Here is a 25,394-nt window from a genome sequence, read left to right as displayed (position 1 = left end):
TACATTCATTACATTCATCCTTTAGACCTCTCAGTGTTTTACCCTAATTTACCTATTTATGTTTCAACAAGGGAGTGAAAATTAAATGAAGTATAAAATTTTTTCCCATGATTTCAGAATTATTGTGATTTTGTCATAACATATCAAAATGTCATTCGATATAGCTGTAATAATTCAAATTTGCATTTTCCAATGTTTTGCAATAAAAATAAATTAGTGGATGTATTACAATGCTAAAGAGCAAATTCTTAAAATAGAAAAGATCATATTTAGGTAAAAAAATGATAAAAGAGCAAAATTCTGAATGTACAGTAGTCAACAATGAACTTGTTTCATGTACCATTGATATAAAAAAAATTTAATGGACTAAAAGTCCAATAAAAAATTACCATCTAATTCTTGATATTTTCAAATGAGGAAACGGTACACAGCCAAAAGTACCACACAAGAGAATCACATGATGAGAAACATATCATAATCATATGAATAAAGCATGATATGATTAACATATGTTTCAGTTAACATATGATTGTGACAAGATTGTCATCTGATTACCATATGTATTTCATAAATGTTACCATTTTTGAAGTCAATATTTACATACAAGAATGATATGATAATCAAACACAAATTTTCATAATGATTATTGTATGAATTGAGCAGCAAAGGATTATCATATGTGGCACATGTGGCTGTGTGACCACTAACAAACATTCTCTGGTAGAGCTAAAGAATGAAATATTACCAGCAATACATATATACAACACAACATAGCATTAATATAAAAACTGACACAAAACTTAAGAATGGCGTTCCTTCCTGTAAAACCTCATCCTACAAAAAGTATTATTAAATCAGTGATGAATTTTTTAAATAAAGTGTTTCATTTTTTATTTTTCATGGGTGTGTAAAAGAGTTGACCAGTTACACATTTTCAATGAAGTGCTACCTTTCTTATGTTTCTATTATTTTATTTCTTTAATACTTAAAAAATAGGCCATACACAGTGATCACTAAAAGTAGTTCACTTAATTGTTGGGGTTCGAAGACGTGTTTCATCAACTCATACCTCATGAAGCAACACATGCAAAGCCAATTATCCAATGAGATTATCAGTAGTGTATTTTAATGCACAGTAAATGTAATTATTGTCAACATAATAAGTAATGTAATGTCATCACAAGATAGTCTTCAGCCTTTGATTACGTGAATTACATCACATAACTTAACTTTTGAAGTTTGCTGTACCTTGACATTTATTTTAATGCTAACATTGCCAGTTGAAGTTAGTTTTCTATTGACATTAGCTTACAGAATCTATTACCACTATCTGACAATACATAGACACAAATGTTGTCATTATCTGACATTACTTAAACACATTTAAAAAATATTTCAAGTTGACATCATGTGACTATAGTTTAAACAACTGATTGGTTGATTGATTGTGGTTTTACATCCAATGGCTGATATTTCATGCATATCAGAGAATGGTGGATATATATACAAACATGCTGAGCTGGATTTATAATGCTAGACTGCCTGCCTATTACCCTACTCAAACACATTCTTCTCACCTGAACCAACCAGTCAACATTCTATCACCTAAATGCCAAGTGCTTGGCAGAGAATCAGTGACCCATTTGAGGCTAATTTGATGTTGACATTATTTGGACATATTTGAAATAAGTTTTATGTTGACATCATCTGACATTACTTAGTTCTAAGCTTACTCCTTGAAAGATGTAATTCTTATAGGATTGGTATTTTTGTTTGACCAATTTTATGTTGATATTATGTGACAATATTTGGGCATATTACTTGAACACATTTGAGGCTAGTTTTATGATGACATTATCTGACATTACTTGGACTTTTTGTTGTATTATCTGCTATTGTAGAAATACTTCTGAGCTGGTTTTATGTTCACATAACCTTACATTATTTGGCAAGGCAAGTAACCTATTAGCCAGGTTCTGACATAATCTGGTGATACTAAAAAATGGTTGTGCACTAATTGAAATAGACGCATGAAAAGCTAGTAGTTATACTGACATGAAAATCGAACAAAATTGTGTACTGACATTAGTAAGAAAGATTAAAAGTGTTTTGTGTATCATCACTTGTAATTGTGTATTAGCATTACTTAAATAGTATACATGAACACTTAAATACATTTGTGTATTTACATTACCTGGACACATTAGAAGCTAGTGTCTTGACTGATGTCATACTAATCAATGGGGCTGTAGAGGGAACTACATGACTTTCACCCTGAGCACCCTTGTCTGCAACATATAAAACAAATAGATCATTAAAGATTTATTTAAAATATTTTGTTTGGGTAAACTTTCCTTTTTCATCTACTCTGGACTTGACACTTTATGAGCAACTTGGCGGGTGTTTCTAGAAAAGCAGAGGATGTTTACCTTACCAGTACACATGGTCCATGCTCCAAGTTTTTAGTGGAGCCCAAGTTGCTCATTTATTTTGTTACTTTGTATGTGTTATTTTGGTTATTTTATGATCTTTGTTGTTTGTGTCTGTTTTCCATGTCTGGTCTTTGTCTCTGGACTACATTCTTTTAATTTCCACCAGAATCTTGGTTCCCTTGATTACTCTTTAAACCGACCTATTTTTCTGGATATTTATTTTCACTGTTTATGAAGTCAATCAATTTTCCCAGCTCTTTAATTTTACATCTAACACACTCTAAAAATGTGTTTTTATAAGTAAGAGACTTATTCACGGCAAAATATTTTACAGTGTTCCCTGCTTGCAAAATTATAGTGCAAAATAAATTGCTCACAAATATATGATTGATTGATTGATTGATTGATTGTTGAGGCTTAACGTCCAAGCAGCAATATTTCAGCTATATTCAGACGATGAACATGAAATGATGATGAAATTAAAAATGGGATGGGACACAAGGATAATAGGGTCGACAAATTTTGATTGCCAAATGAAAAAGGGGAGGGATGGGTAAGGTCGGGCAATTTAGCCTCCTGTGGTGGAGCGCAAAGGTTCCTACTCCTATTGAATACCATGGCAGGTTTCTTTAACGTTGGAGGAACGTGGCATCTTTCCCAACACAGTGCACCACTATGGTTTGTGGTCAGGTTTTCCGGATTATAGCCTGACAACCCCAGCATGTAACATGCCAGGGGTACCTCATTCCAACACCTGGGGCACACATCCCAGTTGCTCAGTGGGCAGAGAGCCTAGCCCCCACTAGGTTTCTGAGCACCATTTAGTCACCTTTTACGACAAGCTTAGTGCTATTCTTTTGACACCCGGACCTGCACAGGGCGCTCACAAACATAAGTTGGTTTACAAGTTTTGTTTCTGCATGCATATATATGTGTGCATAGACTTCATTTTGGGTTGTTGACGGGGAACTTTCCACTTAAACTATGTCTATAGAGTAGAGGTAGCTTTAAAAAAACTAAGTTTCCACTGTGGGTATTAAGAAAGAACTATTTCCTAAAGGGTTCAATGTTACTACAATTAAAATTCCCAACTAAAGTTAAAATTTAAATTGAAAACATCAATGATGATTTAAATTTTTCACAAACCACCAAAACTGATAGCTACGAAATAAAAGTAGCTTCACTGTAACAAGTTTCACTTAGTTTTTTTTAGCTTTTACTTTCTTCTTGCTGAATTAATTACAGAAGGAGAGAATGGGTACTATTTTCTGCAAATTTGTTATATTGTCAAACTAATCAAAAACTGATCTTGCATTCCTTCTTAATTTCTGTCATGACACATGTGAAAAACTATCAGCTAAACATGATCAGTTTTAAATTTAAAGTTGTTTTTTTTCAAATATATTGTGAACCAAATTCTGTCTAAAATGTAGACACTTTTAGGTTTTATTACCTGATCCAGCAGATCTTGGCCTATTTCTTTCTTCTTCCACCTTTTTCCCTATGATAGATTTGATCACACTTGCAGACTCAGCCAAATCTAGATAGGCAGTGATTTCTGTTCAGTCGTTAAGGGAGATAAATCTATTGAGGCTTCAAGGAGATAGACCTAAGGTAAGGGACATAACTCTTGAAATCATTGATATGTTTGTGTCATTCAATTTCACAAAAGCTTATCAAGCTTTCATTTGAAACAGAATGAAATCTGTCAAAATTACTTTGATCCTTACATAAGATAGGTATACAAACATTCCAATGATTTGTAAGAGTTGTGTCCCTTACCCTAGGTTTACTTCCTGTCTGTATATGTGTGTGCATTGGATTATAATTACTGTTTTGTATTACCCTTTTGTGTCAATGATTGGCATGATAAAATACTTCAAACTTTAAATTTAATAATCACAAAGTAATTCTTTCATCTATGAGTTAATATCTACAAAAATCTGCATAATCGCTAAATAATGAAATTTTAGCACATGTTTACCCACCATTTTATATTTCAAATTTTTCTACTATTTCCATATGAGAATATAATTCACCTTCAGCCAACTCTGGATTTAAAACATTTTTTCACTCTTAATAGTAAAAAATAAAGAATTTTACATGCTCACATGCTGAAAATTAAAATTCCAGAATCACAAATGGGACACCAAGAAAAAAGAATTCAATTCATACAATTATAATAAAAGGATACGGGCTAATCTTGATATGGGAACTACATCTCGTAACCCATCAAACCTGACGGCAGTTTCAGATTCCCAGTACAATTTCTTTCTGAGCTTCTCATTGGATAATGGGACAAACTGATCGATGGCATCCATAAACTCTTCCTCTGTCAATACCTGTTGTCCAGCATCATGGGTTTTGAATGGTAACAACTTATTCTCAAACTATAAAAGAATTGACAATGAAACTTTAACATTATATAACAACTGAGTGTATTTTCATTTTATCAATACACATTTTTAATAGATCAATGGTACTCTGTGAAAGTAGTTTAATTCCTTGGTACCAATTTTCATGGTTTATGGGAAAATGATAACCTTGTCGATTCTTAAATTCATTGATTTGACAACTCTATCATACAAACAAATGGGAAATCCACAACAATAGGTCCTCAACAAACAATAATACATTCACAGTACTTGACTTATTTTTCTGCAAAATTGTTTTTAAAACACAGAAATAAAGAATGGACAATTGATACCAGTGTTTCAGTCAGTTTGTGTCATGGAGCATTGTCTAACACAACAAATGCAATACTTAAGTTATATCATGGTTTTAAAAACATCCTGCTTTGTTACCAACAGTAAAACCTGTCTAAACTGAATCCCTTTTGAACTGAAGGATACGTTCTGTTCAGGTAGGTGTTTGATTTACACAGATTTAAAATGCACTGAAATTGATATAAAGGGACCTCATTAGATGTCTGATTTACAAAGTTTTTTTGGTTTCTCCAAGATTTGGGTTAGGGAGGTTTCACTGTATCAATTTACATAAACAGGGAAGGTATTGTATGGAATTGTTTCCTCCTTAGTACAAGGTTGACTCTCCTTAGTATCTATAATGGCAGTTCTTGTCATGGTTTCCCCTTAACTTCCCCTAAGCATAGAAGTAGCTACTTGAGTGATCATACAAACATCCTTGACTCTCATCATAGCTTCCTCTCAATTAGTCCCTAAGCATGAAAGGGGCTACTTGAGTGATCATACAAACATCCTTGACTCTCATCATACCTCCCTCTCAAATTGCCCCTAAGCATGAAAGGGGCTACTTGAGTGATCATACAGGTACCCTTAACTCTCATCATAGCACAGAAGGTAAGAATTGAGTGATTGGCACCACTGATTCTTCTAAATATGTATAATGACGGCCCTTATGGTTTCCTTTTAACTTTCTCTTAGTACAGATGATTTGAATGACTGTCCCCTGTTTCAGAAAACTGCTGAAAATCTGAGATAAATGACAGTTTAATCACTAAATCAGAAAGAAGCTAAAATCTTGTTTTAAATTGACATTTCTATCCCTATTCCCTAACTCTTCCTAATAATCCATCCCGTTCAAGAAACTAAGTTACCAACACAGAATAAAAGTAGTTTTTGAATCGAGAAGTTCAAAATTTACACTATTCTTTTCAATGGCAATAACACATGCAATTTGACATACCATATAAGTATTATTGTTCGTGGGTTACAAATTATTGTGGTTATCATTTAATAAACCACGAAATTTGGTTCCAATAATAAGGAAATTTTTCATTTGTTTGTCTGATAGAGCTTCTAACCCACAAATTTAAGAATCCAGGAACTATAATTTTCCCTATACCATGAAAATTGGTACCATGAATAAAAGTACCTTCATCGTAACATATTGTCTTTAAAAATTGCTGATAAAAGTAGCCCAAGAAAGACCTAGAAAACTGGAAGCAAGGATCACTAAATTTATACTCCCAACTCCCCATTTGATGGCACTCCACTTTTGACCTCCAGATTCAATTGGTTAAAAATTTAAAATAAGAAGATTCTGTGGAAGTTTCAATGAATTCCATTCAGTTGTGTTAGAGGAGTAACAGAAAACTGATTAGTATCCCTCTGCTTAAAGAAAGGAAGAAAGAAAGGAAGGAAAGATTTACACCACTAATAAAATCTCCCCCCCCCCATTTTGCAAAAGGGGTATAATAATCAGGCAGAACTAGAAATACTGTTTGCAAGCTCACAAACAGAATATCCCCATTTCCCCCAGTTGAATGTATACCATTAAGTTCAACTTTCATCGTTTGCAGTCCCCCAACAGTAACTATATACCTTCCAATTAAGTTTCATCAAAATCCATTGAGCAGTTTAGGAGTTGATCTTACGAGGTTTTAACATGTAAAACTCTTTATTTGGATTAACTCCCAGTTCAATTTCTTCTCTATTTCTTCCCTGTGGAGTACCCAAACAGAGACTATATTCCTTCACATACATCTACACATGACGCCCAACCTTACTAAAAGGTTTCATCAAAATCCCTTGAGCAGTTTAGGAGCAGTTGCCCTAACCAGAAATGTGGAAAGACCAACGGACAGACAGACAGACAGACAGACAGACAGGGTGACTCCTATACAACCCCCACATTTTGTTTGAATAAATGAATCTGCCCATAAACTTAGATAGTAGTACTTACATCAAACATTCTTGGCTCTCTACTTTTCAGAATAAGATGCATGATGAATTGACAGACCAGCTGGCCTGAAATTTTGTTCTCACTGAAGGAAGTGTAGGTCATCTGTAAGGTTTCCAAATCTTCTTCCTATAATATACAAGCATTAAAATCTTAACAAAAAATTTCATAATTAACCTAGCATGACCTTACCAGAAAACTTAACTTTAATATCTTACATAAAGTTATAAAGACAACAACACTCAAGCTATCTGAAGTTGCGGTATCTTTTATGTGTCGACTAGTTTTGCCACAGGGGTGGCGTCTTCAGGACAGTTACATAACTTGATAAATCACCTTCAGTACAACAATTGCTGTTTAGCAGTTGATCAGAAGTTATGGAAAGGTATAAATACATAAACGTCCTGTGCCGTAGATGCTAATGACGGAAAAGTAAAACTTCAGTCTCACCTTCCGCAACATTCCTTGCACGCTAGACAAACTTTATACATATATAGCATTAATATCACTTACATCCATACTTCTATAAGCAATGCCAGCAAATACTCTGAAATCTTCAACTGTCTTCCATTCAACTTGATCAATAAAGTCGCAAAGTAACATTGTGTATCTAAATACTGCACCATCCAAATTACCAGCCAAAATGTTACCAAAAACTTGGACAGTCTGAAAGAGACAGAATGATTTTAACTTCAGATTTATTGAAAAAAAAATACATTGGAAACAATTTAACATCATGCAACAATTGAATATTTAAAATTTGATTATTAGGACATTCTGATTTCATTGTTACATGATTTCAAAAATATTATCACGGAAAAATTGTGAAATAAATGAAGATCTATTTGCAAATACAATTTAAGTGTTTCCCTATGTTGAGAAGGATTAAGAAGTGGAGTGGAATAGGTGACCTTCATACAAAATACAGAGAATCATCTTTAGATGTCTATGTAACATCCAAAGGACAAACTTCAGATTTATTAAAAAAAAATACATTGGAAACAATTTAACAACATGCAATAATTGAATATTTAAAATTTGATTGCTAGGACATTCTGATTTTATTGATATATGATTTTCAAAGTAGGCAAGTACTATTAATGGGCCTCTATGGAATGACCTGGACTTCAACAAGAAAAGAAATAAAGACAGCACACATGGAAGAAAGGTAGAACAAATGTTACTCACCTTGATATGGAAATCAAAAGGATAAAGGAAGAAAGGCCTAGAGAAAAAAATGGCAGACCAGAGGGGTATAGTAATGGGGATACCTTCCATTTGATCACAAGCAACATAGATGTAGAAGAATTGTCTGTCACCTATGATTCATATTGGCTCTAGGAATGTTAATACAGGTTTTTTATACAATTACACCAGTAAACTATAACTCACATAGTGTTCCAAAATCTGAAAATTGTCACCATAAAATGCAAACAATTATTTCTAAAAGTTTAGAAATTGATATTCAGAGACCTGAGCTAAGTTTCATTAAACACCTGATTAGGGTGATTTATAAAAAAAAATATTCTTTAAAATTGTAACTAATCCTGCAAGAACAGCTAACAAACACCTAAAATCATTATAATTTTTGTGGGATGGTAATTTTGCCATATTTTTGGCCTTAATCCTAAAAATGACAAAATTAAATTGCCCAAAAAATTTATTCGGGGCCTAAGTACTTAGTACACCGCAAATATTAGAAATGCCAAATGTATTTGTATATATTTTTGCTTCTTGTTTTTGTAATAAATGTAATAACTAAATTACTGATAAAATCTAAGCTGTAGTCAGAAGATAAAATCTAAGCAGTAGTCAGAAGAAATAATCAAAAGGAAGGTCAAGGTTGTAACACCCTTTTGTTGGAAAATTTGGTTAATTTCATGTAAAATTTGAGAAAAAAGAGCAAATACTAAACTGAGACCCCCTTTTTAAAATCACTAGATTTGCCCTAAAATCATATGTTGTTTTTTAATCATAAAATATACATTTATATGAATATAGAAGATGTGGTATGGTTGCAAATGAGACAGTCACCAACCAAATACCAAGCAACGAACAATAAAACTTCTACAGGTCACCACATGGTCTTCAATGAAGGGCAAAACCCATACCATAAAGCAAGCTGTAAAAAGCCCCAAAGTAAAGGATGTAAAACAATTCATAGAAGATGAAAATCAACCTTAACTTTACGACAAAAATTCAAAATGAATAACAAAAAATATATAAAACAATGACAACGACTGGATTACACATTCCTGGCTTGGGTCATGCACATAAAGTATGTGGTTAAACATGTTTGTGAGTGCTCAACAGTATATCTTCTTTCCTATTCAATATGGGGGTTATCCTACACACTGTGCTATACACTAAAAATAAAGAATGATACCTTATCATTCCCAGAATGCTCAGCAACAGACGACAGGAAGTCGTGAGTACATAGGTACATAATATCTTCGATCATGTAGCGTTCTCTCATGAACATATACAAATAATCCTGTAAAGAAAAAAAAATGAGAAAATATTTCCTAACTTCATATATTTCCAAGTGCCATTGAAGATAAAATACATATATGAATAATGCAAATTTCCACATGCTGTATACATATTTATCATGGAGTAACTCCTCAGCAGCTGCATAAGGACAATACATATGAAAAAAAATGTAATCAAGAAATATATACAAAAAACCAAAATCATTGAAAAATAAGGAAGCCAAATCCAGAACCAGGAAAGTTCTACCATGTGCAATATAAGGAAAGAAGCATTCCTGTTTCAGTTATTTTGAATTTGTGATACTGCAAATTTTGATAAATAAATGCTATCTGGTAAGTCAGATTAGTCTGACTATTGGGTTGGCAAATATCCTCTGGACCTTTCCTGTGGCAGCAGTGGCATTGGCCCAGTGGTTTCTAAAGATTCATGACAACATTTTCTCACGCTAATAGTAAATGATGATCTAAGAAAAATATTTGGCTTTCAAAAAATAGTAAAGAAAGTTGAAAGCTTCAATTTAAAAGGGGACAGTGTGCATTATCCTATATAGGTTTTGACAATAAATAATGCCAAAATCATATGGACAAGGCTGTAAACATACCTAAAGTCCTAATTGCATGTTTCCTGTGTGCAAAAAACATGTTTTTCTCCCACAACTTAATAACTTTAATGCTTATAATATAATGGTAATTTTGTTTATGTGAGTTGTATTCTCTGTGATGTTTTATGTTTTCCTTGTGTGTCAAAATTAATTTCTGGCACATTTTTAGTAACAACAATGAAATAAATAAATTGAATATCCTATAAGCAAGTACAAAACTAATATTGGTCACCATTATCAGCTTCTGAAGTCAGTACAAAATATGATAGGGCTTATTTGGTTGTTTGTTTGTTGGGGTTTAACACCCGAGCAGCAATATTTCAGCTATATTCAGGTGATGAACATGAAGTGGATGATTAAATGAACATGAAATGATGAAAAGAAAAATGGAATGGGACACAAGGATAATGGGGTTGACAAATTTTGATTGCCACTGGAAATAGGGAGAGGTGGGTAGGGTTGGGCGATTTAGCCTCCTGTGGCGGAGCCCTATGGTTCCTACTCCGGGAGAATACCACAGTAGGGTTCTTTAATGTGCGAGGAATGTGGCATCTTTCCCAACACGGTGCACCACTATGGTTTGCGGTCAGGTTTTTCGTATTATAGCCTGACAACCCCAGCATGTAACACACCAGGGGTACCCCATTCCACCACCTGGGGCACACAACCCAGTTGCTCTGTGGGAAGAGTGTCCTAGCCCCCAGCTAAGGTTCTGAGCACTTTTTAGTCGCCTTTTACGACAAGCTTAGCGCTGCTGCAGGCCTATCCTTTTGACACCTGGACCTGCACAGGTGGCTTATTTGGTCAATATTGCCTTATTAAGTAGTCTCACTTGTAAGAGTTAGTAGTATTTAATTTATCCATACCAGAACAGAATTCCTGATGTTTTTCTCATCAATGTTTTCATCTGTGAACATAAGGAAAGACCAAAACTGTTCAATCTGTGACAAAGTTCTGTCCTGTAATCAAAGAGAGTAAGGTTACATTGAATCCTGTCTGAAATGAACCCTGGTTAATCCAAAAACCTGTCTAAAATGAACCCTGATTAATCCAAAAACCTGTCTGAAATGAACCTGGATTAATAAAAAAATCGTCCAAAGCAGACACTTTTTAAAATCCAATTACATGAATTTAAATGTATTTTGACCTTTGGTAAATTGAATATTTTGCCTTTAGTCATTTTAAAGAAAATCCCCATTTTCATCCTTGCCTGAATCAATTTTTCACACCAGCCTAGATTTTTTTTTTAATTTTCAAATTGGATTTTGAAAATAATTCCTGACTCAAATTTTTTTCATATTTTGTGTCTTATCCGGATCCTTTTTCATCAATCATGATTATTAACACAGTCTTCACTGTTTTTTCTTTGAAAAATAGTTCCTGATTGATAAAAAAAACTGGTACAGGTGTAGCATTAGAGATTCAGCACATATACTTTGATAGAGCTGTTCAAAGTTTTTTTGTGATTGTTAAATTGATCAATAGCATCCATAGATGATTGCAACAAACTACATTAGTTTTCAGTACAAGTGACAGTGTAGGAAAACAAAAAATAAAATTTATCCTCCTGCCCAAATTTTCCAGAAAAGTGGGATGAGAATCTAGGATTTTTTTTATTATGGCCTTTCCAAACCAATTTTAAAGTCCAAAAGGGATTGGTGTACACAGATTTCCTTTTAAAACATAACATGACAAAGGTGCTATCTTAAGGAGGTAGACAAAGGGTAAGGGACATAATTCTTGAAATCAGTGATATGTTTGTGTCTTATTCAATTTCACCAAAGGCTATCAAGCTTTCATTTGAAAAAGAATGAAATCAGTCCAAGTTACTTTGATGCTTACATGAGATTGATGTAAAATGCAGAATACAAACGTTCCAATGATTTGTAAGATTTGTGTCCCTTACCCTAGGTCTACATCCTTAAATGCTAGTAAAGAATTTGTTTGTCTTTTAATGAAGTTTAAATCACAGGTAGCATTTGCATGATGCTGAGATTAGGAAGTGCCAAGTTGTCCTGTTTAGACCAAATAACCAACAATGAATTGGCTAAAAGAAGGTAAAAATCTACATACAATCCCTTAAAATCTTCATGTATGTACAGTAAAATTTAGTGAACCCTTTCAACCATAAAAATATGAGCTCTTACCAATGACAGTGGTCTAGGAATATTTCTTTCTACATTTGTCCTATCCTTGTAATCATCAAAAAGTCTGTGTAAGGAATGTGGCTGAAAAAAGTAGCATTTAATTAAACTTATATATTCATTTTCTAAGCAATAGCAGATCCAGAAGGTGTACATATAGCAGGAACCCCTCTTTTGTTGGAAATTTTGTTAATTCTTGCACCTTCTGTGGGAAAAAATGACAAAGTAATTTGTTTAAAATGAACAAAAAACCATAAATTACTTTTCTACTACTTTGGGTACTTGTACTAGGTAATGTAAAAAATTTATACCACTTGCCAGATTGCAAGTTAGCTTTATTAAAACAGTCGAAGTAGAAACAATTTGCTACAGAAAAGTGTAACAGACGGACAGACTGAAGATGGACAAGGTGGTAAAATGATACTTCTTCTGACACATATACACAACCAGCAATTTTACAATGGATTCCTTGTACTTACAATGTTGGTATAAAATAAAAAGCACAAAAATTGGAAGTAAAATTGCTGGTAATGGCAGATTATTTAGGTAAACATAATTTTTTTTATGTTTTGGGGCCGGCTGCAGTCTACCCTGTGGTATGATGATTTCCTCGTCGTTCATTGAAGACCAATGGGTGGGCTTGGACTGACATTTCTATCCCGGTGGGGTTGTTGTCTCTTTGACATAAACACAATGCCTATTCTTGTTATATAAAGATATACATGTATACAAGTAAAATGCATTCTTTTTTACAACCTTTCAACTTTGGATAATAGTTATATCTCACAACTGTAGTATCGGTAACCAAAGGTATTCATTACGAGAAACAAAAAAAAACATAAGTTTAATGGCATGTTACAGTAAAGATACAAATAAAAAGAGTAAAAAGAAGTTTAAACTCTTACCATATGTGCTTCACTGCTCATGATACTGGGACTTCCCCTGGATGTAGCAGAGTCTGTGATTGGTCGACGCTGGTACCCTGATGTGTCAGCTGAGCTGGGAGCCATATCTATGGTATATTCTGGGCTCACTGGTTTCATAATTTCACTATGAGATACAAAGTTAATAAAAATGCAACTCAATCTAATTACAGAATTTTTGAAGTGAATATTCCTTCAATGTGATATTAAAATTTAGGGAAAAAAACTAAAATGACACTTATGCATTTGAGAGGATGTCCATGTAAAAAACAGGCAAACCCTGTGATGTGAGTGGTACAACATAATTTTTTACCACTAAACTGTTTGCTTCAATATATGTTTATATAATTTGTATGTTAGATACACATAGTATAAAGCTTAATTTTAATGGAAAATGATTTCAAGTTCCCTAACAGGGCAACCAAATTTTGCACAAAATAAAGAGTTATCTCCCTTTTACAATAAATTTCATTCCTTTGTAAGTAATCTGTTTCTCTTTAATCATTGCAGCTCATCAAAAAAAAAATTAAAAAATTCAACATCGAGAAAGGATGTATTTGTGATTTGAAATGAATCAAATGTACTAAGTAGTTGAACAGATTCATAGCTCACTAAAAGTAGTTAGGTTCTTTTCTTTTCTTACATCAGTCTTAAATATTAATTTTTCTGCACAAATTTTAACTTCCAGTAATCATGGGTGTGATTCTTTCACATAATCTGAAACTCTTCCAGAAACATGACTTTAAATCATGTGAAACATTAAAGACCAATGATTCAAATTGAAATCATAATCTGAGACATCGTTTTATGGGCAGCCATATTTAAAATCCATTCATTGGAACATTGCATTTTTAAATGACTGAAACCTGAATTGTGATTCTAAAACATGTTTTAGATTGATCTAAAAGAAATGCCCCACAGTATACATACTCTATAAGGTCCTTGTTGACTCTGACTTTTGGCCGAGATATTTTGATGTGAGTACAGTTGATAGGGAGCTTGAAGACTTTTTCACTACCAGGTAACTTGTGAGGACATATAACTGTCTGAAAAATGAAAATAAGAACTGACGAAAAAATATCTAAATATGTTCAAAAAGTCTAGATTACTAATGCACCAATAAATAAGAACAAAACTTCAAAATTGTCTTTTTTGTAATTTTCCCCACACAATTTGTTTTTGAAGTTTGAAAGGACATCACTGTTGGGAAAAAATACGAATGTAAGGTTTCGTTCATATTTAATGATCATTTCATTCATATCCATTTTGAATTAGATGAATAAACTTTCAAAATGTTGCCATTATTTACAATGTTTATTGATTGCACTTGTAAACATACAATAAACTTAATACACAATACTGATATCCAATAAACCCTTTTGTCTAACTGCCGGGTGGTCAATGAGCATGTGTGACATATACTTCCCAAAGATAGAGCTTCAGGTAGAACATAAAGAATTTTATCACAGAAGTAAACACTGGGCATTCATAAAGACTACCCCTTTAAGACAAAAAAGTCTATTCACAATTACAAGAAACTATTTGTTGATTCAATAATATTAATTAGGCCTTCAGTATGTTTTCAACTGTCTGTGATATCATAGAATTTTTAAAAAATTACCAAGGATGGTAAAAATACTCTCAAATCGAAGTATTAGTTTTGTGTTGCTTTAAGTTTGTGATGATACTTAATACTGACCTTCTCACCACAACTAGGACAGAATTCTGCTTCTTTGAATGTATCAAAAGATTTTCCCATGTTACTGGAGGTATATACCATAGCAGCATATTTACTGAACACCTGTTCCTGAGGAATGAAAGGATCTGGTTCAGCATTCTTCTCTTCTTCATCTCCAAGTCCCGCCGATAATATAGAGTCTGGAAAAATTGTATTGTACACAGATGAAAAGATGACTTTCTTGTGTGTAATACTGTGTGGTATTAGCATAAAAAAATAAATAGTTAAGCCTAGCCTGAAATGTTTATGACTAGTGAACAAAAATTAAGGCTAACCTGAAATATTTATGACTAGCCAACAACAATTATGGCTAGTCTGAAATATTTATGCATATGTTATGAATTTTTAAAGCACCTATATAACATTCAAGTAAAAATTAGGATATGAAACGAATTTAATATTTAAGTAGCACTCCAGCTAAGAATCATGCAAAATGTGATTCATGGGTAAAAAGCCTACATATTTTTATTTTTGATATTTTGTATGAATTGCCATAGTAAACAGAAATTAATATTTAGTTTTTAATAAAACCTGTGTTCATAGGATATGAAAATTATATAGAATGCACTGTAGATTTCAAAATTAAGGGAGATAAATCTGTAAATAACACTAAAATACAATAGGATATATTGGATTTTCACTGTCAATTATCTCCTAAGAGCAGGCAGATTTGAATGAATAATTACACATGTCATAGTATAGACCCATAAAACAACTTAATTACAAAAATAAAAATATGTAACCTTTTTGGGGGTATATCACATTTTCAGATTTTGCATGATTCTTACAAAGACAGCTACTTAAATTATCTCACCTCCTTTAGTGAGTCCCTCAGGTTCTAATAGCTTCAATTCTTTCCTCCTGAAACATGAAAACAATCAGAACTTTCAAATACTCTCACTCTGGAACAAAACCTAGAAACCATTCACTTGAATAATTTAACAAAATAGTCATTGACAAAGTTTGTTCAATAGCTTTTTCAGTCAGACTGCTACCATCAGCTAATTTTTTAATTCCTTAGTTTTGTGAAACTAATTATATTTGTTGGTTTCAATCTTCTAGGCTTGTCAAAATTTTGGAAACTCATCAAATTTTGAATATGTTTTTTGGTCTACATATGCTATATTTTCATGTGACAATAGTCCTTTCTGTATTTAGATCTGTACTTTTGAGAAAACTACACTTTAATCTTCCACTAACATCAATCAAATCAAACCAAATCAAGAATGATAACTCTTTTCCAATTTCCTGTAAAATCTATATTAATTTTATCCCAAAAGCGCAACCCCCAAATGAAAAACTAAGACTGAACAAGAAATAAAACTGAATTCGTTGGGGTTTTATCATTCATGATCACCACCTGTCTAATTTTTATAGAGACTGCTACTTAACTTATGGAACAAGTTTTGCACACTTGTTACATGTAGGTATTTTTCGGCACTTATCTTATATTGGTTATCAGCTCATTCCAATTAATTATCATATTAATACACTTTGTTAAAAACATGATTTTTTTTGGTTGTACTGAGCCATGAAAACCACAAAAATTTGTTCCCCACAAACAATAGTTCTTTCAAAGTAGGTAAGGTTGTTCTTGTCTAATCAACTACATTAATATTTGTCTTCACATATACAGTGAAACCTGTCTAAACCAAACTTTAAAGGCCTGTAGTATTTGTTGGGTTTTGACAGGTGTTCCATGTAAAATTCTGTGTTGAATTTACATGTTAATATTACATGTTAACATTTACCCAAGTTCAAAATAAATTCAGATTTACAGTAAGGGGTTTTTAAAAAGTGTCTGATTTAGCCAGCTTTTCATTTTATTCATTTTCGATTTAGAGAGCTTTGACTGTATTTTGAAACTTGTGGAATGAATATCACTTAGAAGCTATTGAATATCAGTTTAACCAAGTTCTGTAAATTTACCCGAGAGAGGGTTTGCTGAGCTCTAATTTCTGTAACTGTTCTTGTAGCATCAGACCATGGTGTTTTAATAACTGTAATTCATTTGTGATATCTCCAACTGTGTTCTTAAATCTCTCCTGTACTGCTTCAAGCTGCAAAACAGTCATAGAATGAAATACAGACAGGAAAAGACAGCATTACACCATAGAGCCGGTAATTTTCACCGGCGCCAAATTTCAGGATTTCATCTAAGAATAGCATATTATATTTTCACAGTCTTTATTTTTTTGTGTTTTCAGATTTAATGGAATGAAATTTATATGTAAAATATCTGGACTTAAATTTGCAAGCTTTCACGAATAGTGAAAATAAGAAAGTCACAAAAAAATTTCCATTTTTATATATAGCATAACTGATGAGCTTTTTCCATTTCCATTTTTATATATAGCATATCTGATGAGCTTAAATAACCTCCTGATCTGCTTGTTCTAAATCCATTTCCTGAATTTCCAACTCTGCTTCAGTCACATCTTCTTTGAAGGTCTCTATCTTTTGTAATTCATGCTTGTGTTCTTCTAAAAACTTGTCAAACTCTGGAAAGATTTGTAAAAGCAGCTTAAATAAGGTATCAGTCTTTAAAAATTGGCTAGTTTGTACATTGCTAAAAGTAAGGGAAATAACCATCTACAATACATTAATGCATCATACTCATTTCAGATTGATACCGAAATCAATACCAGAACTATTTTCACCATCTGATCTGATGCCTCAATTTGATAGAACAGATCTTAAAAAATTGTGAAACGAATTAGATCATCAGCCAAAAACAAAAAAACCAATGTGTCTTTTTTCAAAACTTCTTGATGATTAAGAGCAATAACACAAACATTAATGACCTTTAATGATTTTGATACAAATCTAATCCTGACAGAGTGGAACAGTCATACTTCTAATACTGTAAAAGTACTATTGTTCATGGGGTACCAATTTTCGTGGTTTTCAAGGGTAGGACAAACACTAAATTTGGTTCCCAACGAAAAGGATGATCCTATTGATGTGTATACTGCAAACCTCATAACCACGAATTCAAGAATCCGTGAACTTGTGTTTCTTCCCTAATCCATGAAAATTGGTATCCATGAATTAAAGTACTTTCACAATAATAAGCTTTAAGAGATTATCAAATACAGCAAATTTTATTTCCTTCAAATATTGTTTAACCAGACACTTTATCTTAACACTAAAAATTGACAATTATGTTATTTTTACATCTACATCACAAATGCTACAGGATAAATTCAAATAGCTTTTCAGCTGTTTTCTTGATGTATTGAATATGTTTGAGGCACAAAAGGCCAAACTGAGAATTATAATGTGTCACCCACTGCCTGATTCTTACATGGAAAGTACTTAAAGGTAATAAAATTGTCAACAGGGAAATATTTGAGCAGTCCTAACATTGAAGATAATGTTTTAGCATTAAGATCCAGAAATCATCTTATTATCACACTTTTCCATATCAGATACAGTTACAGTTAAAATGCTTAACTCTTTTTCTATTAATACCACAGAAACCTTTGATTTTCAACCCTACCATAGATGTTCTAGTAAACATATGAGTGATCTCCCTTACATTCAACTAGTTGGTAAATGTTTTCTAACTTCTGAGTTATCTCCCTTACCTTCAACTAGTTGCTAAGTGTTTGCTAACTTCTGAGTTATCTCCCTTACCTTCAACAGCCGTATTAAGTACAGTTTGTAATTGTTCTTCTAATTTTTGAGCTGATTCTATGTTGTTTATCAGATTGGCCTGAAAAACAGATAAAAAAATAAACAGAACATGTAGAAAAACATTTTTTAAAGAATTTTGATGTTTTGGATGAATTATCTTAATAACTTTCTGAAGTGACCTTCCCAGGGAGAATAAAATCATGGTCACATAAGATTTTCTTTTTATGCAAGTGTTAGCTTGACATAGAAGACATTTCTTTGCTTTGGGATATTATAGTCTTTAAGTTATTGCTGAATATCTCAAATTAATATGTCCACCAAAAATAAAACTGTTAATGATTTGAATGAAAATTTAATTTAAAGAACCAAATTTCATTTTTTTCTGTATCAGTTTGTACCATAAATGTTTTTTTTTTTGTTTATTATTGCCTACAAAGTCTCCTAAATATACATACCAATAGCCATAGACATCTTACAATAAGGCTTCTGTAACATGGTTATGTTGCTACAAGATTGAAGTCATCACAACAGAAGTTTTATGGTCGTCATCATGAACTCATGGATTTTTACAATATATCCAATAGTGCCATGAAAACTGATTTGTTCAATGTGTCATAGTTTTTCTTTCCTCTATCATCTACCCTGGACTTGACTTTTTTATTAGCAACTCAGTGGGTGTTTCTAGAGAAGCAGAGGATGCTTACCCTACTGATGCACCTGGTCCATGCTCCCAGTTTTAGTGGTGCCTGAGTTGCTCATTTACTTTGTTAGCTTTTTACATATCATTTTGGCTATTTTATGGTCTTTGTTGTATTTGTCTGTTTTCCACGTCTGGTCTTTGTCCTTGAATTACATTCTTTTGATTTCCTTGGATTCTTGGTTCCCTTGATTACTCTTTCATATCTTTAAAAAACATACATACCCTTTTAGTTGAAATAACAGGTTGTTTTTTCTTCTTAGTAAATTCATTCTCTGCAGTGTCCAGAAAAGCTATAAATAGAGAATTAAGTCTTTGTCTTTAAGTCTTTGTATAAATCATACAAATTGTGTAATATGTGATACACCCCAAAAAAGGCTAAACATTTTTGTTGTTGTTAAGTTGCTTTATATGTCTATATAATGAAATGTACAATTATTCATTCTGACCTGTGTGCTCATAGGAGATAATCCGCCTTGAAAATCCAATAGTTTCTATTGTATATTAGTTTCATTTACAGAGTTACCTCCCTTTAATTTTGAATTATACAGTGCATTCTACATGTTTTTAATCTCCTTAAGACAAGGGTTAAATGTAAATGTAAATGTAAATTTCTGTTTACTGTAACATTTTAAACAAAATATCAAAAATAAAAATACATGTATGTAGGCTTTCCATCCATAAATCACATTTCACAGGATTTTTATCTGGTGTGTTACTTAAGTATTGAACACATTGAAAATATGACCATATGGCAAGTGTTTACCTCAAGATGATGCTTCTGCAAACCCATGCATTAACAAATATACAGTTATAAACTAAACTTTGAAAAAATATATATATAAATAAAAAGGACAGGGTAACAAAAACAAAACATTTTCAACATTAATAACTCTAGCTTTTTAATCTATTTTTTTTATATATTAAAAATCATATCTTTGAAATAAAAAAAAACACTGAAAAGCAAAAGGAACATTCCTTCAGCCAATAAAAAGTTTTAAAAAATTATCAAAATCCCTCAAAAATTGTCTGGTTTATGTTATGTCATGTGGTAATTTGAAGATGTGCTAATAACAAATTAAACACTGAATTGAAAAAAAAAACATAAATATCTATGACTATGCAGTTATGAATTTCCATTCTGTAAACATGGTATATTACACTTTGTAAAATGCATAAAAATAAACATGTTGTGACTTGGATACATAATGTAAAAGTTGTGTTTACAATTTTTAAATTAGCTGCTAAAATTCAACATACAACAATGGAATGCCATACCTATATATAAATCATCATACCCCTTCTTATATCTGGAGAGGGATTCTATTTCTTGATTGGCTTCATCAATGGTATCCTGTGAAAATATTGTTCTGTCTTTATATACTGGTACTGACAGCAGAGAAAGTTACAGAAATAATTTAAAAAACAACACACATCATGCAAGTAATGTTCAGCAAAATCATAATTTTTATGTCATTCAAAGCAGATCATGGTGTGTCGTCAAATTTTATTTAATACTGATTGAAAACATTTTAAAAAAGCATACATAGTAAACTTACTTTTTTCACAAGCAATTTATTTGCTAATTTCACAAGAAAGAAAATAAGGGCATCTAACTGCACATAAAATTATACGTCAAGTTAAAAAAACATTTTTGGGGGAAAAAACAACTAAAATGGCCATAACTTTTGTGTAAATAATATGATAAAACTGAAATTCAAACTTGATCTGTGCTTTATTATACTCAGTAAATATACTAAGTTTAAAAAATATCCTTCAGTATCCTCTCAAGTTATCATCTGGAAATCATCTGGGGATGGACAGACGGACAGACAGATATGCAACTTTTTTGAGTATATCACATTATACCTCTCCACTTAATGTGAAGGGTATTAAAAATCATGAATAAATATCACCACAAATAAGTCTACTTAAATAACAAAATATATTCATGTATTTGAGAACATGTAAGATATGAAATTAAATAGTAGCATCATAAATTACTAAAATGAGTAGCTGTGAACATTATAGAAAAATATTATTGTATGCCACTTGGGAATAAAGTAGTATACCTGTAAATCATGAATATCACCATGTAATCTTTGTTCCATATCTGCTGCTCTTTCTTTCTCATCTTGTAATTCTCCTTCCAGTCTAATTGCATACAAACATACAAAATTGGAAAATAGTTATCTCCATGTATTTTAGAAATTAAAAAGATTGATGCTGACCAAATACAAATAAGTGACTTGGCAGACACATTCCTTATCAGATATTTTGGTATTTTCCTTTTATTGAAAGCAATCAACTTGTATTATTTAATTAGTAGTAAATAGTTAAGCTTCTATAACAAAGTTTATTTCTAAAAATAAATATCAATTAAAATGAAATTTTGATTTTCTTTTAAAAATCTTGATCTCAAGTTCAGAAAAAAGCAACTGGAGCAATACATTTACCTGTGAATCTCTGCTTTCTGATTTGCAACTTGTTTTTCTAAATTTAGTGTTTTTTCTTCCATATTATCAAGGTTTTCTTCCAATTCTTCAATCTTTTGTTGGCTTTCTTCATATTGTTTATGTTTCTCAAATAGCCTGACAAGAAAGAAAATACAAAGTAAACACATAATAAAAAGAAAGGATGGACATCCCTATCACTATTTACCCCTACTTGGGGTGGGGCATAATAAGGATTACATTCCTGTAACCTGTGAAATCAACTAGCTTCTTTGTGTTAAACCATAATTGCACAAAGTTACATGACAGATTTTTATAATCACCATTCTGAGGGTAGAAAGCATTTAACAGCAATATCTTAGAGCAAAGGAACATGCAAGACAAAAACTAAAATAACTGTTAGCCATAGAAAAAGAGATACATAGAAATGTGCACAAGGCAAAAGCAGCAAAATGCAAATATCCATAAAAAATATGTAAATAAGAATACCCTTCAAGTATGAGTGTTCTCAACTATTACACTCCCACAAATAACCCTGATAATTTTCCACAACATTCATGTATGTGTTGACAAGTTGTTCATTTACCTTCTTTTAACAGTCTCTAGCTGTTCAGTGAGTAAGTCTATTTTATCTGCCTCTTTTGTAGATGACCTTTGAACCAGTGTAAAATATGGTTGATTAACAACAGCACCATCTGGAGCAGTTGTCAGCTCTTTACTGTACACAGCAGCTGGAAGATCAAATTAACACTATAGAAGGTTGTTTCCTAAACTGACAGATAATTGTTTATGTCAATGTTTTTTTTTTGTTGTTGCAGCAAAATAAAGAAGGAAATGATCTAATTTCTTGTTTTGGAACAATTGATAAATTGCAGTGCAAATTTTAATGTCTCACCATAAAAAGGGGGAATTCACAACCAATCCTAATGAATTTGAATAAATTTGTATAACCTACCATTTAAGTCATCCTTTATTTTTCCAAGTACTCTAGAATACACCCCAAGTTTAGGCACCAATTCATCGAGCACTTTAAATGCAAGAAGTATTCTTTCAGGGCTCTGGTAACCATTCTTCCCCTGGTTTTCTAGACAAATTAGTTCATACTTGTTCACTGAAAAAAATAACACATCACATTCAATCATTAACTTCACAACTTTGATTGAAACTAAATTAATAATTTCATATTTTAAGGAAACAACCATTTTATTACCTGGAGTGTGTATTAAAATGTACTTAACCAAAAAGGATACATGTAAGATCTATTTTGACCTATATCACCATAAAACAAAACTAAATACAACAAATTTTTCATGTTAGACTCTTTTTTTTTTCAAGGAATAAAACTTTATTCATTTGCTATAATTTACTTATATTAAACTTTCAATGCTGTTGCTGTACTACATTTGTACCAAAAAAGTAAAAAGTACAAAAACATGGTAAAATAAAAATCAAGGATCTGGTACACAAAAAATATATTATAAAAAAGTTCTGCAAGATGACATGAAAGGGGTTTCCAGCACAAAAATTTACTCCAATTTCCACAATTCATGCTGTCTCAATAAAACATGAGAAACTTCAGATTAAGATTTGGTCAGACAATGCTGCTCTAAGACTAATTTTGGGTATGAACTTATGTTTCTATTGGAGTGTTTCAGGTTTTACCCGTCTCATATCAGTTCATAGGTAAGAAGAGGATTTTGTGTTTATAGACAGGTTTCTGAAGGTGGAAATCCCCTGACAAATCTTATCAACCTCTTCTTGTGACTAAAGGGGCGTTTACCTAACGTTAATATTTGAATTAGGTAACAGATTGACGAGGCATAGTCTGAGAGTGACTGTATCAGTGTACGGATCGGGACATTTTTACAACTTCTTAATGGCAACACTTGTATATGTATGGTTAAATATCTACTATAAATCAATGTTGATCTTAATATATAGTTGAATTTTACATCGTACCCAAAGAGTAGCCTCCAATCGTTTTATTTTGTTTCTCTGCCATTACAATTCTCAAAGCGTCTTTGGTTACCAAGCACTTGCTAATCTAGATCTGTCGGATGTTTTATACTTGACCCCCTGTCAAAGAATCGAAGCAGAAAAAGTAATGCTAACAGGTAACCAGTATATTTATAAAATTCAAATCGATAACTGGAAATTATCCGTATTCCGTAAATTTATTTCGTGGTTTGTTAGTTCCCTTTTAATCAAAAAGTGATTGTTAATTGTAAATTCCACTGACATTTAATCCATTAGTCGATTTTTATTGTGTGAAAAAAAGTTTATCAGAATTCTATCATTAGCCCCCGTTTACATTAAATATTCTATGATTTTAGAGACCAACGAATTGAAAAAAAATACTCAAAATTTAAGCCAAATTTTCACATGGTAAAGAACAGAAAATAAATGATTTTTTTATCCCAAAATTACTTGGATTTTCAAATAAAATTTTGTTCAACTCCAGCAGCTGACAAAAAATTACTTATGCTCATTTGCTTTTGTTACTTTGTATGTATGATTTTAGTTACTTTATGTTCTTTGTTGTGTATGTCTGTTTTCCATGTCTGGTCTTTGTCCCTGGATAACATTCTTTTGATTACCGCTATAACCTTGGTTCCCTTGATTACTCTTTCATCAACACAAAAAATTCATTTTTTTTTGTATTTTTCATATCGGGATACCAAAACAGTCAAATTCATCAGTTTTTAAAGTATAGGTCGCTAGAATTCTAACAAACAGGCTTCTGGAACAGGGTGATATTGCTACAAGATTGATGTCATCACTACAGAAGTTTTATGGTCGTCATTATGAACTCGTGGATTGTTACAGTGTATCCATCTGCGCCATGAAAACTGATTTGTTCAATGTGTCCTCATTTTCCTTTCCTCTTCGTCTACCCCATACTTGACTTTTTATGAGCAACTCGGCGGGCATTTCTAGAAAAGCAGAGGACACTTATCCTACTGGTGCACCTGGTCCATGCTCCCAGTTTTTAGTGGAGTCCGTGTTGCTCATTAGCTTTTGTTACGTGTACTTCGTATGTATCATTTAGTTACTTTATGTTCTTTGTTGTGTATGTCTGTTTTCCATGTCTGGTCTTTGTCCCTGGATTACATTCTTTTGATTACCTCTATAACCTTGGTTACTTGATTACTCTTTCAAAGGAAAGTATAAAGAAAACAGAAGCAAACATAAGGTACATGCCTTGTAGCGCTTCGTCTATTCCACTTATACGGCACCAGAAATAGCTAACAACAAATGCTCTATCTATATAAAGCAACACACTAAATTTGAAATCAATCCATCCATTGGGAGATGAGATTTTTGCTATGAAATTTATCTATCATCCCATATAATGAGAAATGGAAAAGTCCAAGCAAACAGGAAGTTAATATTGAACAGCACCCAAAATGGATTACAACATATGCCCTGTCTATATTAAGCTACACACCAAATTTTGATTCACTCCATCCATTGGGAGCCTAGATAATTTTTGACAAAATTCGGATAGATGAACAGAGGGAATGGCAGACAGATTGATGAATAAAATGATTCCAATATAAAACACAACGAATAGGAAGACCAGATTAAAAACTCATAGTAAAATAGTTGACC

The 25,394-nt window shown here is 32.3% G+C and overlaps 1 protein-coding gene across 2 annotated transcripts in view; it reads right to left on the bottom strand.

Annotated features, from left to right (window-relative positions):
- The window catches only part of LOC148620828 (uncharacterized), a 29,297-nt gene extending 5,426 nt beyond the window's left edge, over positions 1 to 23,871 (bottom strand). The window contains exons 1-23 of one of the 2 annotated variants that reach the window (XM_088574660.1): positions 23,742 to 23,871; positions 22,738 to 22,893; positions 22,369 to 22,513; positions 21,786 to 21,920; positions 21,402 to 21,483; positions 20,608 to 20,683; positions 19,555 to 19,622; positions 18,633 to 18,711; positions 17,373 to 17,494; positions 16,923 to 17,053; positions 15,808 to 15,854; positions 14,955 to 15,133; positions 14,186 to 14,301; positions 13,238 to 13,382; positions 12,336 to 12,416; positions 11,055 to 11,147; positions 9,481 to 9,588; positions 7,608 to 7,760; positions 7,098 to 7,223; positions 4,627 to 4,822; positions 3,886 to 3,990; positions 2,195 to 2,288; positions 794 to 834 (exon numbers count right to left, since the gene is read on the bottom strand). In XM_088574660.1, the coding sequence (XP_088430786.1) occupies positions 801 to 834; positions 2,195 to 2,288; positions 3,886 to 3,990; positions 4,627 to 4,822; positions 7,098 to 7,223; positions 7,608 to 7,760; positions 9,481 to 9,588; positions 11,055 to 11,147; positions 12,336 to 12,416; positions 13,238 to 13,382; positions 14,186 to 14,301; positions 14,955 to 15,133; positions 15,808 to 15,854; positions 16,923 to 17,053; positions 17,373 to 17,494; positions 18,633 to 18,711; positions 19,555 to 19,622; positions 20,608 to 20,683; positions 21,402 to 21,483; positions 21,786 to 21,920; positions 22,369 to 22,513; positions 22,738 to 22,893; positions 23,742 to 23,784 (2,514 nt within the window). In that variant the 5' untranslated portion in view covers positions 23,785 to 23,871 and the 3' untranslated portion in view covers positions 794 to 800. The remainder of the gene's footprint in view (positions 1 to 793; positions 835 to 2,194; positions 2,289 to 3,885; positions 3,991 to 4,626; positions 4,823 to 7,097; positions 7,224 to 7,607; positions 7,761 to 9,480; positions 9,589 to 11,054; positions 11,148 to 12,335; positions 12,417 to 13,237; positions 13,383 to 14,185; positions 14,302 to 14,954; positions 15,134 to 15,807; positions 15,855 to 16,922; positions 17,054 to 17,372; positions 17,495 to 18,632; positions 18,712 to 19,554; positions 19,623 to 20,607; positions 20,684 to 21,401; positions 21,484 to 21,785; positions 21,921 to 22,368; positions 22,514 to 22,737; positions 22,894 to 23,741) is intronic. The other variant, XM_088574659.1, reaches the window with a different exon arrangement.
- Positions 23,872 to 25,394: the final 1,523 nt, after the last annotated feature.

The sequence above is a fragment of the Perna viridis genome, chromosome 3 (genome assembly GCF_037379345.1).
Source record: "Perna viridis isolate PV_CMFRI_1.1 ecotype Kerala chromosome 3, ASM3737934v1, whole genome shotgun sequence".
Classification (NCBI taxonomy): domain Eukaryota; kingdom Metazoa; phylum Mollusca; class Bivalvia; order Mytilida; family Mytilidae; genus Perna; species Perna viridis.
The sequence above is the reverse complement of the archived record's forward strand: the minus strand, read 5'-3'. Positions and strand labels throughout refer to the sequence as shown.